The 15,442-nt window shown below is 42.8% G+C and overlaps 1 protein-coding gene across 7 annotated transcripts in view; it reads right to left on the bottom strand.

The window, feature by feature from the left end:
- Window positions 1-15,442, bottom strand: part of greb1 (growth regulating estrogen receptor binding 1) — a 144,700-nt gene that overhangs the window by 29,729 nt on the left and 99,529 nt on the right. For all 7 annotated transcript variants that reach the window (XM_007897075.2, XM_042333510.1, XM_007897069.2 and 4 more), the window contains 7 exons: window positions 13,629-13,826; window positions 12,398-12,578; window positions 9,404-9,590; window positions 7,891-8,027; window positions 6,571-6,910; window positions 3,388-3,503; window positions 2,615-2,814 (listed from right to left, as the gene is read on the bottom strand). In XM_007897075.2, coding sequence (XP_007895266.2) covers window positions 2,615-2,814; window positions 3,388-3,503; window positions 6,571-6,910; window positions 7,891-8,027; window positions 9,404-9,590; window positions 12,398-12,578; window positions 13,629-13,826 — 1,359 coding nt within the window. The remainder of the gene's footprint in view (window positions 1-2,614; window positions 2,815-3,387; window positions 3,504-6,570; window positions 6,911-7,890; window positions 8,028-9,403; window positions 9,591-12,397; window positions 12,579-13,628; window positions 13,827-15,442) is intronic.

The raw sequence follows: 15,442 nt of genomic DNA, 5'->3' as shown, positions 1-15,442 counted from the left end.
CCACATCCTTTACATTTCAGACCTCAGCATTGTGGACAAGGCCATCTCGGACCACTTCCTTATCTCCTTCTCCTCTCACATCCCTCTCTCCTCCACCAAGCCCTCAACCATCCTCTACCCCCTGAGACCCTCACAAAGGCCCTCACTTCATCAAACATCCTATCCCTCTGGCCTTCCACTCGCGGAGCCGTCCAGCTGCTCCATGATCACCTCTCCTCCCACTTCAACTCCCTTGTCCCCCTGAAATCCAGGACCATCTCCAATCCCACCCGATCCCCCTGGTACAAAAACCATCTCTGCTCCCTAAAAACCAAAACCCGGCTGCTCGAGCGCAGATGGCAGAAAACTGGCCTGACAGTCCACGCCAACTGTGGCTCGAGCATCTCCACAGCTACCACCGTTCTTTGACGCGCAAAAATGGCCTTTTACTCCAACATCACCTTGGAGGCTAAACACAAACCGAAAGTCCTTTTTTCTACCACCCACTGCCTCCTGCGTGCCCCCCCTCAGCCCTTCTCAATCTTCATATCCAATGCCGAGTGCGAGGAGGTCATGGACTTCTCATCTAAAATTCACAAAATCCGCCAGGCAGCCTCATCCAACTGCCTCTTGTCACCCACCACCATGAACCTCTCTGTCCCCCTCACCATCATCTGCTCCTACCACCACCCCCATCCTACATTCCTCCCTCTCACCCACCATCACCTCCATGAAACCCACCACCTGCTGCCTCGACCCCCTCCCCACCAACTTTCTGGTCACCCAGCTCCCCCTCCTCTGCCCACTACTGACTGACGTCATCAACCAGTCCCTCTCCTCCGGATCAGTCCCTGCCTGTCATCACCCCCCTCATCAAAAAACCTTCCCGAGATCCCTCAAACTCCAGCCACTTACCGCCCCATTTCTAACCTGCCCTTCCTCGCTAAAGTCTTAGAACGCATTGTTGCCAATCAACTTTGCGCACACCTCTCCTCCCACTCCCTCTTCGAACCCCTCCAGTCCGGGTTCCGCCCTGACCACAGTACAGAGACTGCGCTTGTGAAAGTCACAGACGACATCCTCTCTATCTGTGACCAGGGCTCCCTCTGCCTCCTTGTCCTCCTGGACCTTTCTGCGGCATTCGACACAGTCGACCACGCCATCCTCCTCCACCGCCTTTTTTCTGTTATCCACCTCAGTGGGACCGCACTCGCCTGGTTCGAGTCCTACCTCACAAACCGCCAGCAGTACATCTGCACAAACAGCTTCTCCTCCCTCTCTCACCCGGTTACCTACGGGGTACCCCAAGGATCCATCCTTGGCCCCCTCCTCTTTCTGATCTATATGCTCCCTCTTGGGGATGTCATCCGCAGACATGGGGTACATTTCCACATGTACGCAGACGACATTCAGCTCCATTTTTCCAACTCTCTTTGTGACTCCCAGTCCCCTGATGTTCTGTCAGCCTGCCTGTCAGACATCAGGGCTGGATGACGCAAATTTCCTTCAACTGAAAGTCGACAAGACGGAAGCCATACTCTTTGGCTCTCGTCAACATCTCAAATCCCACGGCTCTCACCTCCTCCACCTACTCGACTTCCCCCTAAAACTCTCCGAACCCATACGCAATCTTGGGAGTCAGGTTCGACCCCCAATTGTTCTTCCTCCCCCACATCCGGTCCCTCACCTGCACCGCTTTCATCCACCTCCGACGCATCGCCCACCATCCGCAAATACCTCTCTTCGAAAGCCGCTGAAATCCTAGTCCATGCCTTTGTCACCTCATGGCTGGACTACTCTCACGCCCTCCTCACCGGTCTCTCATCCACCACCATCCTTAAAATCCAAATCATTCAAAACTCTGCTGCCCGCATTCTCACCCGCACGAAACTACGTTCCCCGATTACCCCAGTCCTTGTCAGACTGCACTGGCTGCCTATCCCAGAGAGGATCGATTTCAAGATCTTCACCCTTGTATTCAAATCCCTCCACTCTTCTGCAACCCCCTACCTCTCTGACCTCCTCTCTCCTCAAAACAGCACTCATTGCCTTCGATCCTCCGGGTCTGGCCTCCTCCTCGTCCCCTGAGTCCTCCATTCCACCCTCGCCGGCCGTGCCTTCAGCCACTATGCCCTGAGGCTCTGGAATTTCCTTCCTGACTCCCTTCGCCTCACCCCCTCTCTTCCTACTTTCAGGTCCCTTCTGAAGATCTTTCTTTTCGACCGCGCCTTTGGTCACCTTCCTCCCCCTCCCCCTGGCTCGGTCCCGGGATCCGTTACTGTAAAGCGCTCTGAGAGGCCGTCCGGCGTGGAAGGCGCTATATAAATCCAAGTTGTTGTTGTTGTGGTTCCTAAAGCAGGCAGGTCCACAGTACTTCAGGGAACTGCTTATGACAGACCAGCAGGTCTTGGGAGGGCAGTCTGGTCAGTGTGCGCAGAGAGCCTTCCCACTCAGCTCCTGTCAAATTCCTATGCACAGAATTTCATGCTCAGTTCCCTTCATAGAGATTTAAAGATTAAGAGCATTGAGCAAGACAATCAAATGACATATTGATTCCACTACCAAGAAAATAAAGTATCTCATGGGTTGGCAAACCATTAGATGCGCGAGCATGAGAATTACACTGAAGATATACCTTCAATGGCTATATCATCCTCATCGTTATCAGTGCTCCCTGGCTTGTCCAGGTCACTCTCAGAGAAGTCATTCACTATGACTGTCTGCCCAGAGACATCCTGAGCCACATAACAAGCTGCTAGACCGAGTTCTTGTTCCAAGGTTGCTCGTAACAAACAGGTCGAGTTTATTAAACGCAAGTCGCAGTACTTCACAGACCTGAGAAGGGAAGGCAAACACAAAACTGGTTAAAGTAACATTTAAAGAGCGTTCAGACTACTTAGAATATTTATCTATGAATAGTGTCTACCGCTCATTTTCTGGAGTTATTTCTATGTTTAGGTGGTGTCATAGGATGCCAATAAAAGTTAACACATTTAAAGCTTTTTAAACATTGTTCCACCAAATGTAGTCTTGTATTTGAACCTTATAGTGATTAGCATTGAATATCAGTTGCCTGCAATCTATAGAATTGTCAATTATGTGTACATCATATAAACGTGTGAAAGCAGTTCACTGATAAGTCTGTTGAGAAACCGTTCAAGCAAGTATGTCTTCTGGTGAGACACAAAGCATAATTCTTAATAGATCAAGTGAATGCCAGAGTGTATTCAAGAAGCAAGCTCTTGTACTACACTGCAGTGTTAGCTTGGAGTACAATATACACAGAGGCTAATATGAGTACAGAATGAGTACAGCAGCTAAAAAATGGCTAACAGAGGTGAAACCATCGAACTGAAAGGATGGGATGAAGCCCTCTGACTAAATTTTTAACGTCACACCAATTGTTACCTGGGAAAGGACTCTCCCTGAGGATCAGTGCCAGTTACAATAAGTATACATGGCAGATCTTCCAAATCCAGGTATGTACGAGGTGCCCAGTCAGGGTCCTCTATCTTCTGCCAATCCTTTCAAAGTGAGAAAAACACACAGCACATATCAGGTCTTTGATGTCAATTTACATGGCTTGCATTATCAGAAACTCTTCACCACAGCACATTTCTCTTTTCACTCATAATATCAACGGAATATGGCAGAGAACCTGTGCTCCTTCATTTTGACATTATCAACAAACTGGTTCAAATTATAATAATAATACGTACATTTCATCAGGAGGATATCCCAAAGTGCCTCACAGGATATACTGTAATGTAGAGTGACTGTGTTTTTGTGATTGAATATTGGTAGGAAGTTATGAAACATACTTTCAAAGTTAAATACATTTAGTAGAACTTTATATTGCTGATACTTTTTATAGCATTACTATGGCATTAACAAAGTTTGTGTGTTTGATCATCTGAAAGTGAAGAACACAAATATCTGCTGCCTAAAACCATTGGATCCATTCATAACATCAAGGCTTGACTATGTAAACTCCCTGCTTGTCGGCATCCCCAACTCCTACCTCCATAGGCTGCAGATCATCCAGAACTCTGCAGCTCATGTCCTCTCCCACACTAGGCTCCGCGACCCTATCGCCCCCATCCTCGCCCAACTCCGCCAGTTTCCCATCACACAGAGGATACAGTTCAAGATCCTGGTCCTCACCTTCAAAGCCCTCCATGGTCTTGCTGCCCCCTACCTCTGTGACCTCCTAACACCCTACCAACCTGCCCGCTCCCTCCACTCAGCGGGCTCTGGCCTGCTTCACGTCCTCCACCTTGTCCACCCCACCATTGGCGGGCGAGCCTTCTGCCACTCTGCCTCCACCTTCAGAAGAACCCCAGAAGAACTGCATCCTTCGCCTCACACCCTCCCTTGCCTCCTTCAAGACCCATCTCAAGACCTATCTCAAGACCCTCCTCCCCCCTCTGCCCTCCTCCCTCCCTGATTCCAACCCACAGCTCGGGTCCGAAACACTGACTGTCCAGTGCCTTCGGTCGTCCTCCCGACATGAAAGGCGCTATACAAATGTAATTTTTTTGTTGTTGTTGTTGGTTATGAAGGATGTGGATACCGGGATTCAGGACTGTGTTGCTAACTTAGTTATGAATCAAATTCTGAACGTAATGAATATAATTTGTCCCAACTTCGTTTTGCAAATAACTGAGATTGGTTTAATTCAGACACATTGCTTAGAACACTCAGCGGGTCAGGCAGCATCTATGGAAAGAGGAAAGTGAGTTAATGTTTCAGGTCAATGATCTTTCATCCAAGCGGTTCGTTAACTCACTTTCCTCTCTCCATAGATGCTGCCTGACCTGCTGAGCAACTTCTGTTTTTATTTCGCATTTCCAGCGTGTCTGTTCCGGCTCTTTGAAAAGAGCTATCCAAATCAATCCACGCCCCCGCTCTCCCCGTAGCCCTGCAAACTTGTCCTGTCCAAAAAATGATCTACTTCTCTCTTAAAAGTTGTTAGCAAATCGGCTTCCACCACCTTTCAGGCAATGCATTCCTGATCCGAACAACTCGCTGTGTGAAAAATAATTCTCCTCAGCTCCCGTTTCTTTTAACAACTATTTTAAATCAGTGTCCTCAGGTTACCGACCCACCAGACATTGGAAATAGTTTCTCCCTGTTCACCCTATTGAATCCCCTCAGAATTTTGAAAACTTCTATTAAGTCTCCTCTTAATCTTCTCTGCTCCAAGGAAAGTAATCCTAGCTTCACTAGCCTCTCTTGATAACTGATATTCATTGTTCTTATATTCATTGAGGAGATACTGGACGTGGAAAAAAAATTAAATCTAAAAATAAAGGAACACAAATGAGTTCCAACCAGTTCGGACAATATTTATTAACCAGCTAATGTTTTCTGAAACATATTTTTTCCACTTAATTGCTTGGAAAATTAAACGCTTGAGTGAGCCAGCAATTGGCATTTATATAGCACCTTTCACACTAGAAGGGTGTCTTAAAGAGCTTTGCACTGCTGACTTTTTTTTTAATGCTTCATCAACCTATGACCTGGGGGGAAGGGGAGGGGTCATCAGTCAGTTAAACATAAAATGAAAAATGTTTGCCCTGCAGTCCACTTCCACAAACCACTGAGTCTGAAACACTGAACCATTAAATAGGCTTTAAACCAAACTGCAAGGAAACAGACGTTTTATATTTTAAATGCTCGTGTCTAGACAAGGACTCTATGAAAAGTGTTTTAGTATTTTAGTGAGGAGCACTTCATTGCTCAACAATGAAGGGGATAATTCTCCAACTTCAGTCTCAAGACTGAACTCATTCTTTTAATTGGCAGCAGCTGGAAATAAATTTTCAAATGCCGCAAAATGCTGTTGAGCATGTCACGATGCTGGAATCATTCAAAAAGATTAGATATGAATCTTCACCTCAATTTTCTTTTATTTTTATAATAATAATCCTTGCATTTAATATAGCGTCTGATCAGGTCATCAAAATGTCTCAAAAGTGTTGCAGATTTTTACTGTAAAGTTTTGTGACTATGTCTTTGTATGCGAATATGGCAGCCAATTTGCACCCAGCCATATCTCTCAAACAGTCATGAAGTGAATGATAAATTTTAACTGGGACATTGGGAGAAACCTTAATAAATATTATGTACCTGTGATATGAGATGTAAATTCTTAGGTGAATAAACAGACAGAAACAGATATGGTGCAATCAAAAACAGAAAATCATTCTTATAAATCAATTATTATATTTGCTGTAATTAATAGGCTGAAAAAAATATTTTAATATTAAGTACTTCACCCAGTTTTTTTTTAATGCTTCATTGACCTGCTGTCCAATTCTTAAATTAAAATCTCACTAACATGTGAACACTCTACATTTTACTTATACTATACCATGTTGTGGGAATGCATAGGATCAACTGGATAACAATAATAATCCTTGCATTTTGATCTAGCACCTTTGCGTCTTCGAGACATCTCAAAACGACTCACAGAATTGACTGTATATTTTGTGGGCGAAATGCAATATAGAATATCTGCAATGTAAACCAGGTTCATGCAACAAATAATATAACTGCTGTATTGTGATGTATCCAGTGGTTGGTTACCTTCAGCTGTGTTAGAAAGTGCTTGTCGATACTTATTGGTGTGCTCGGGTTCCCCAGGATGATTTCAAACCTGTGCTGTAGTCCCAGCCGCTGCCTGACTTGATACAGTCGCTCATAGGCCAGTGCAGCCAGTGGGATGGAAGGAACCCTGACCAAAATCATGTGACCATGACCACTGGGGCACTGTCCTGTAGAATGAACAAGGCTCTGAATTATCTCTAGAGTTTCAACGGAGGAGTAATTCTTCATCTGCGAGTGCCCTGCTGTAGTCATCATAGCTGCTGTGTAGTGCTGGATCAAAATGTACGTCCGGATCACAGCGCTGTGCAACTTGGGGAACCTTCAAAGCAAGAGGAAGAGAAACAGCTCTGAGGTAATTCTTACCTACCAAGGTTCTCACAGTGTATCAATGTGTATCTCTCCATGTATCAATCATCCATAGGGCTGTTTTTGCACAATATCCAATGGTTTTACGATGATAACCTAGAATGCCACCTGTCTCAGATATACCCCACTGCCTATGGAATCATAGCCAGTTACCATCTTCAGCAGAGGTGAAATTTCAGAGCTGGTGAATTCAAGGCTGTCTGTGCCAAGTATCATAGTCCTGTGTTGGGCTGTTGATTCATACCTCATCACCCAAAATACCACATGGTTTCAACCTTAAGACTGCTGTCTTAAAATGTAATATCTGAATTTGAGAATTTTCCAAAATTCTGCAGTCATTAGAACTGCAGGAGGCCAACTTCAGGAGTCAAGGATAAAAATGAGAAATGAAGTTTCATTTTTGGCCCAGTCCAGCTAGATTCAGATCCAGTCTGGCTAGATTTGAGTTCCGAATACCGGGAGACTGGAAAGACGGGGCGTTAATAATAATAATCCTTGCATTTGATATAGTGCCTTATCACTCCGTCGAGACATCTCAGAGCGCTTCACAGAATATACTGTAAAGTGAATTGACCGTGTATTTTGCGGTTGAAACGCAGCAGCCAATTACGCACAACAGTGTCCCACAAACAGCGGTGGATTGATTGACAAATTATTATTTAGTTTGAAGGGATTATTAGGCCCGGAGAGTGATGCCAATCCTTTACTATATTAGTGATCAGCAATGACCTAAACTATTAAAATATGGATCCCCTGAATCTGTGTCACTGTGCTATTCTTGCAGTACAACAGCAGCAGCATTTGAAGGTTTGACAGACCTACAACCATTCTGTGTTGACTGTTCCTTCATCCCAAAATGGGAAGACTTTTTTCCAGTCTTTATATAAGTATTGTGGAATGTCAAATCAGTGACATCTGTGTGTCACCACCCACCTTTCTTCCATCGCAGAAACCATTGCTTCAAATGAACTGTCGAATCTCAGCAGTGGGAGGCTGTGCCCTGAACGAGTTGAGTCAATAAATTCCGACAGTCCAAAGTACTTATTGTTTTCATGGTACAAGTCCACTCGCTATTGAGAAACAAAGAACATAAATCAGCTAAAATATGGCGATCAGTTTATAAGGAGCTCTGGTTTAGTGCAAGTCTGCTCCTCAAACTGTACCAACACAACCACTTCCTTCGCTCAGCAGGCACTGGCCTGCTTCATATCCCCCGCCCTACTAACCCACCATCAGTGGTTGGGTTTTCAGTTTATCTTCCCCACTGTCTGGAATTCCATCCCAGAGACCCTCCCTCATTTCTTTCAAGGTACGTCCTAAGACTTATCTTGTTGACCACACCTACCCCCCTTCGGCTCCTACCCCCAGCGCAGGCATCAAGCTGGGACTGTTAAGCATCCTCCTGACGTAAATGTAAATTTGTATTGTATAGTGCAAGCTCACTGTGGGCTCTCTCTATTTCAGAAGTGCAGTAAACCCAGCTTCCAGCGCTCACTGGGTAGCTTCCCAAAACAAACATGACACCCTTCACAAAACTGATGGCATTTTCAGCTTTTCCTCTTGTATTAATAAATAATAATCATCCTTGGACTTGATATAAGGCTTTTCACATCAGGATGTATTTTGTCAAGGATGCTGGATTGACTGATGGAAGTAGATGTGTACGATGAAAATCAAATTCACCTCAGTAAGGGACATAAGTGATATTTTATACGTAATCTAACAAATACGAGTTACAGGTTCAGGCTGACTCATAGATAACAGCATAGTTCACAATTTATCATTATTTAATGATCTTACTCCATTTATAATAATATTTTTTTAATTTGTTAGTGCCTTGTCACATCGACAAGACACTCAAAGCGCTTTAAAGGATTGTATTGGTAGTGAGCATGTGTTTTGTAGGTGAATGCAGCAGCCGATTTGCACACGGCTATATTGTATAAACAGCCATGAAATGAATGACCAATTTTATCTGGAGGATTGTTGTCCAGGACACTGGGAGAAATTCCCTTTCCTTTTTGAACATGGCTTTAGGATCTTTAATGTCAACCTGAATGGCAGGTGGGATCTCAATATAACATTTCAACCACTGCACTGGGGTCTTGCATTATACTGTATCCCAACACTGTAATGGAGTGTCAACCTGAATTATATGAGTTCAACCACAGCCGAGATCCAGAATCATTTTGCAATTTTTTATTGACAAGCCTTCCGATGGGCATCTGATACTTGACCCTCTAATCAACAGTAAATTGATTGACCTTGATGGGTGGATGATTACATTATTGACTGACACAAAATAAGACACACTTTCCCATCACAATCACTAAATTCATCTGCCATCATCGCTCTTACACCTTGATCCCATGAAAGAGCAGAAAGGAACGTTTGCTATGTTTGGCCCGCATGATTAAGAAAAATAAATAATATCTATAAACTTTACATTGTTGCAGGGCAAAGGCCAGTGGATCTCATTGTAGGGACTGATGTGAGTCTGCTGTGTCTGAAGAGAGAAGGGGAAGGACGTAACATGGAGTGTTAACACATTCAGTGCTTCCTTCATGTCTTTACAGTTCAGGATTCTGTCAGCAAGGCCCAGAGATGCTTCACTTTGTGGAAGGGCTTCCCCACTAAGGAAGAAAGAAACACAAGAGAGAAAGAAATAGGAGTGTGATTTTTCAATAGCTTGGATATACTGTATACATCTCCAGTAATGTAGTGAGAAATCACCCAATAGAACAACAACAACTTGCATTTATATAGTATTCCTCACACAGGGATCCCAGACTGCTTAGAAAACAACTTGCAGGAAAACCCATTGAAAGTTACACTGCCCACAGCTTTAAGCACTGGCAATCATGAAACCCACCATACATTACTTATGCATCACTATAAGCCACACAACCATTTGCTTTGATTGTGCAGGAAATTGAGAAACTAATTTGTCTTTGATTCTAGATAATTTCCGCTGAACTGTATACGTTTCTGAGAAACTGGACCTCTTGTTTACATTACTAAAATGTTGATTCTCATTGGTAGCTAGGGGTTGTGGAGGACACCAACTTTTGCCTGAACACTGTCCTGGAGGACTATGCAGAGAAGGGACGGAAGGCAGTCTGAGGCAGGAGTTGAGGACAAAGCAGGGGGAACTTTACTCTGCATCAAGCTATGCCATCTATCATTTGGCAAAGCTCAATATTACCAATCATTCGAATCCCCAACACTGGCTTCCCTAACCTTGACAGGTATTTAAAATATTCAGTGAAAAATGCATCAACAAAGCTTTCAACTCACAATGCTTCCTCAACTTAGTTACCAAATCTGCTCATTAGGGAAATTTTCAGTTAATATTTTCTCAGTAGCTTCATGGCGATGTGAAGAGTTGAAACCTAGCAAAGAGCCACTCAACCAATCTAAGCCTCAGTGCCATCCCCAAGTCAGCTGCAATCTCCACCTTTGCAGCCCTGAGTGTTGATCAGGAGGTGTCAACAAGATTGAAATGCAAGTAAGATATGTGCACAGCAGTACCATGATCAACGCAGACTTTTAAAGGAAGCAAATCACAGTGGAGTCTGGTCTGATAGAACCCCTGCTCACATCAGCTGAGCAGCTCTGCTGATCTTCAGCTTTGAGGTGACCAGCAAAGTAACTTCCCTGCAGAGCTAGGAAATCGTGTTCCTAATTGACACACTTGTGCAATTCACTCTTACTTTGAGCTAAACTTTTTTTGTCAGTAGCACAAACGTAAAGGCTTATGTACAGTATATACTTGAGGCCACAGAAAGAAATAAGATGACATGATAAATTGAAAGAGAGAGAACTTAAGATAGAAAGAAAGATTCAAGGAGACTCAGAGAGGGATAAAGGTAGAATATGAGGGAGAGAGAAAGAGAGAGAGTTAGAGAAAAATAGAGTCAGAAAAGAGTGGGAGAGAGAGTGAGAAAGGCTGGCACAGTGTGTCATATACATAGGTCTATAGTAATATAATTCCTGACAGAACAATCTTTTAAGCAGTACGATGTCCAATTTATATTTTGCACAATATCTGCCCGGTTTGTTTGTCTTCAGTGGAGCCGGTGTCACTTAGTATGACTGATTGGTTTGGCTGTATTGCATCTGAAATAGACTGCACTACTACTGAGATCCAGCTGGTGGAGATGCCGAGAACATAAGGAAAACATGTAGCTCAGCCCTCCCACCAACAGGAACATGGTGGTGCTGCTGCAGCAGTTACAAACAATGTTGATTGAAGCTCAGTGGTTAGTGAGGTCAAACAACAATCTGATCAAATTGATTTTCAAGTATTTTTAAAATAAATGTTACAATGAGCTATGATTTGAAGGGATAACTTTTGAGTCCGCAAGTTTGTAATGTTTTAAAATGTTATTTTTTTATTGCTCAACACAATCCAAAAAGTCTAATTTTGAGCTTTTTTTTCAAAACCAAATTAAGAAAGGATTCCTTCTTATTGAAACTGTGAGAGCAAACTACACATCATGATCTCTTGGACATGAAGTTGGTAGAAAAACCTGCTCTTGGAATTGGTTGAGGAAGGCAGGGAATAGCTCTCTCCTAAATAAATCCTCATGTTTGTATTTGGCTTGGAAAGCTTTCTCTTCCCTTAGCATTTCTCCATGGTTGATCAACTCTGATCTCTCCATGTTTCACTGAAATGTGCATGCTTGCTGACAAATTTGTTGCAGGAATTTTGAGTGTTATTCATTTGTTAGGTTTAATCTATTTACATATAGCCTGATGTCTTGAATCTAAAGAACAACTCAGAGGCTGGACTGAACTGCAACATTCCCATTCATGTAGCCAGTTATGTCTGCTATGACACTGACCCTTAACTAAGATATTGAGTAAAGGTTCACACTTCGGACTCCTGTCCAAAAGGGCCAAACCGATTACTTGATACGCAGCAGCTCAAGCATATCTGGCCATTGGGGATGGGGTTGCTCAGAGACAGAGAGTCAAGGAGAGCCGGAGATGAGAGGGGGAAGCAAGCACAAAAATTGTAATATGTCGATCGAAAAGGTTGATTATCCAAATTCTATTGTACATGGTTTTCTCTATTTCAGCACTTATTTGCCAGTACTATAACATTAGTAATTGTGCCACCAGCATTGTGAATGAAAGTCCACCAAGCCTTAAATAGGGCATGAATACATCCAACATATATCACAAATATATATTTTGCAGCGAATAGAGTGAACATTTAATGTGAGTGAAAAATTCTGAATAGCTGTTGTGACCAAATAGCGGCGTACAGATTTTCTTTCAACATCACCAACTTTAAAACAAAATCTCTGAATGTTAGGAATGCATTACCAAATTCAGGTTATAAATAGCGACAAATATTAATTCCTGCCTCTGAGCCATTGGGTACAAAATGCTAAGAAACACATCAAGATCAGATAAACCTAAGAGAACTTACCTGGTGAGATCCCAATGTGCGTGGTCATGGATCAGTATGAACAGCGTATAGGGATTCTGGAGAGCTCTTTGACGAAAGGCATCAAACTTTCTCTGAGCCTCTGATGTGAGCTTCATTACATACCGCTCTGCGCAATGACTCACAGCAGATTCAGCTTCCAATCCAAGTTCCACTAGGATCCCTGCAAAATACAGATACAAGCACCAGGTAGGATTTTGTTGAAGCTCAATGGAAATTTTTGTGACATGGTAAGTTTTGATTTCACAAAAATAGGTCAATCTGAGGACGAATATCATCATCTTAAATCTCCTGATCATTCACTGTTTATTGATTGCCGGTGTGTGTGTGTGGGGGGAGGGATGGGGTGGGGAGGAGTGAGAGGTTAAATCTGAGAATTTATTTTATGATTGAAACAGGTTACCAAGAAGGGTGGTTCCGACCAGGACACTGGACTTATTTAAGAAGCAGTTTGATGCTGGGATGGGAGGATGGTTGGGTGGGATTTCTAGAAGGATGTGATTGGAAGGGCCCAAGGGCCTTCTTCATCCAAACCAATTTTGAAAACATTACAGCAGAAAAAAGTCATTAAGCCAATCCCGGCTGGTAGTGTTTTGTCCAAAATAAACCACCAAGTTTAATCCCATACCCACATTGTCCCCATATTCTGTAATATTCTTCTTTAGCATGCATCTAAACAGAGTCACGTTTCACCGAGGGGTGAAATAACAACATTTTCTCTCTAATATTCCTTTTGCTACAGAGGTTCCCCTACAATGCATTGAGAGTAGTTTCCTTACATGAATCAACATTGAGAGGATTGTTAGTGATTTATGATAATCCATAAACATGCCGCATGTGGTGAGTGAATATATCCAATTTCTGTCTGAAGCTTGAATCCACAATCTAAATCTGAGATAAGAGTGTTCCCAATTGTGCTAATAAGCAGTGACCAAATAAGCAGTTACCAAGTAAAACACATACAACCAGCAAAAAACTCAGACGCTGCTTTTTTCTTACCGTTTTACCAACAAATGCACAAAAAGGTCAAAGTACATATCCACATACAGTGTCAATAAGAGTATTGAGATCACATGCCCAATGACACTGTCTATTACTCATTGTTTATTTACATCTGTATTCCCAATTAGAACATGTGGCTAGTAGCCAGTGTATTGGACAATCCTGTTTCAGAGTCATGAAACAGATAGTGATGCAAGTGATGCATTTTTACCTGATTGCCTGACGCGGAGTACAGTCTGTTGGTAGGTCACTTCTGATGGAGGCACCAAGATAAGGAAGTCTACTTTTTCAAAGGAGCCCAAGTCCAGATTTTGCGTGCTCGAGTCAGCAATAGCACAGATGTGGGACAGCAACTTCCGAGCCACAGCAAGCTGGATAGGATGAATTTGGGACTCCTCCTTATTCACAACTATAAAAATAAAAAACTGATATTAAAATAAAACACTGGTACTATTGTTACTTCATAGAACTGTTGGTTTACTTGTTAGGCAGTATGCAGACTAGTCCCTCAGTAAGAGTTACAATAACCCTTCAAAGAACACTGTAGAACTCAACAGAGTCTATTATGGAGTCCTGTAGCTCAGTGGTTAGAGCACTCACTTTGCAAGCGAGAGACCTGAGTTCAATTCCAGGCAGGGCGAAACCTTGGGCAAGTTTCCTTACTCCACACCTAATAATAATCCCTCCAAAAAACCAAAAACAATAATAAATTGGTCATTTTCAATCTACGACTGTTTGTGGGACATTGCTGTGCGCAATTGGCTGCCGCTTTCGCCCACAAATATACAGTCAATTCACTTTACAGTGTGTTCTGTGAAGCGCTTTGGGACATCCTCCCGACGTGAAAAGCGCAATATCAAATGCAAGGATTATTATTATTATGTACCATTATTGGCTGAACGAAGCAGAGGATGTTTGTGAGGGAAGCTAGGTCAAAATAGGGAGAGGTATTAAGTGCTGCATGAATAAGGATGCCTTAGGGGTCTGTGCTGGGATCCATTCTCTTCCTTGATTATATGAATGACCTGGATTTGCAGACACAGTGTAAGATAGTTACATTTGCAGATGACACCAAGTTGGGAGGGGAACTGTGGAATTAGTGGAGGCAGCAAAAATAGCTTATTAGGGAATATACATAGGCCAATAACTGGCAAATGAAGTTTAATAAAGATAAATGCAAGATACTATATATAAGATCCAAGAATAGGAAACAATACTCCATGAATTAAATTGGACTTGTCAAGTGGGAAGCTGAAGGAGATTACTCATCAGGAGGGTGTTCGTTGACTCACCACTCACCATGTCAAAGCAGTGAGAGACAGCAATAAACAAGGCAAACCAGGATGCTGGGCTATATTACTAAATCACTTGAGTTTAAATCCCCAAATGTCATTCTCAGGCTGTATAGTGCTCTAGTCAGACCACACCTTGAATATTGCATACAGTTCTGGTCAACATGGTGTGAGGGGGCTGCCAATACCCTATTTCAATGCAGATGAGAGCAACAAGGATGATTCTCAGTGTAAGAGGAATGAGTTATGAGCAAAGACTAGATCAGCTGGGCTCTTCAGTAGACTACTTCAGAAGGGACCTTACCCTAACGTACAAAATTGGATTGAAAAAAAGGAACCAACATCAATACTTTAGAATGTATTATGGAACAGTAGAACAAGAAAAGTACATAGGTTTAGAGTTGCAATGGGCAATTTCAGGGCAGATACCAGGAATTTTTTCTTTAGACAGATAATCAATGACTGGAGCAGGGTTCCAGGAAAAGTGGAAGAGACCATGATACTAGACATATTTAAAAAGTTTGATGCAGTGATGGTGGATGGCAGGATAGGTTGGGGAAGGTAGGAGATTTTTATTGATTTTTTTATTAGCAGATTTTTATTGACGAATCTACGGAGATGTGAAATAAATTCCAAAAACACTACATAGATCCCAATTTCCAACATCTCATAACTAAAAAAAAGATAATAATTTGGTCATTCAATTCCCAACTGTTTGTGGGACACTGCTGCG

The sequence above is a fragment of the Callorhinchus milii genome, unplaced genomic scaffold (genome assembly GCF_018977255.1).
Source record: "Callorhinchus milii isolate IMCB2004 unplaced genomic scaffold, IMCB_Cmil_1.0 Scaffold3, whole genome shotgun sequence".
NCBI lineage: Eukaryota > Metazoa > Chordata > Chondrichthyes > Chimaeriformes > Callorhinchidae > Callorhinchus > Callorhinchus milii.
This window is presented reverse-complemented; position numbering and strand designations above follow the sequence as displayed.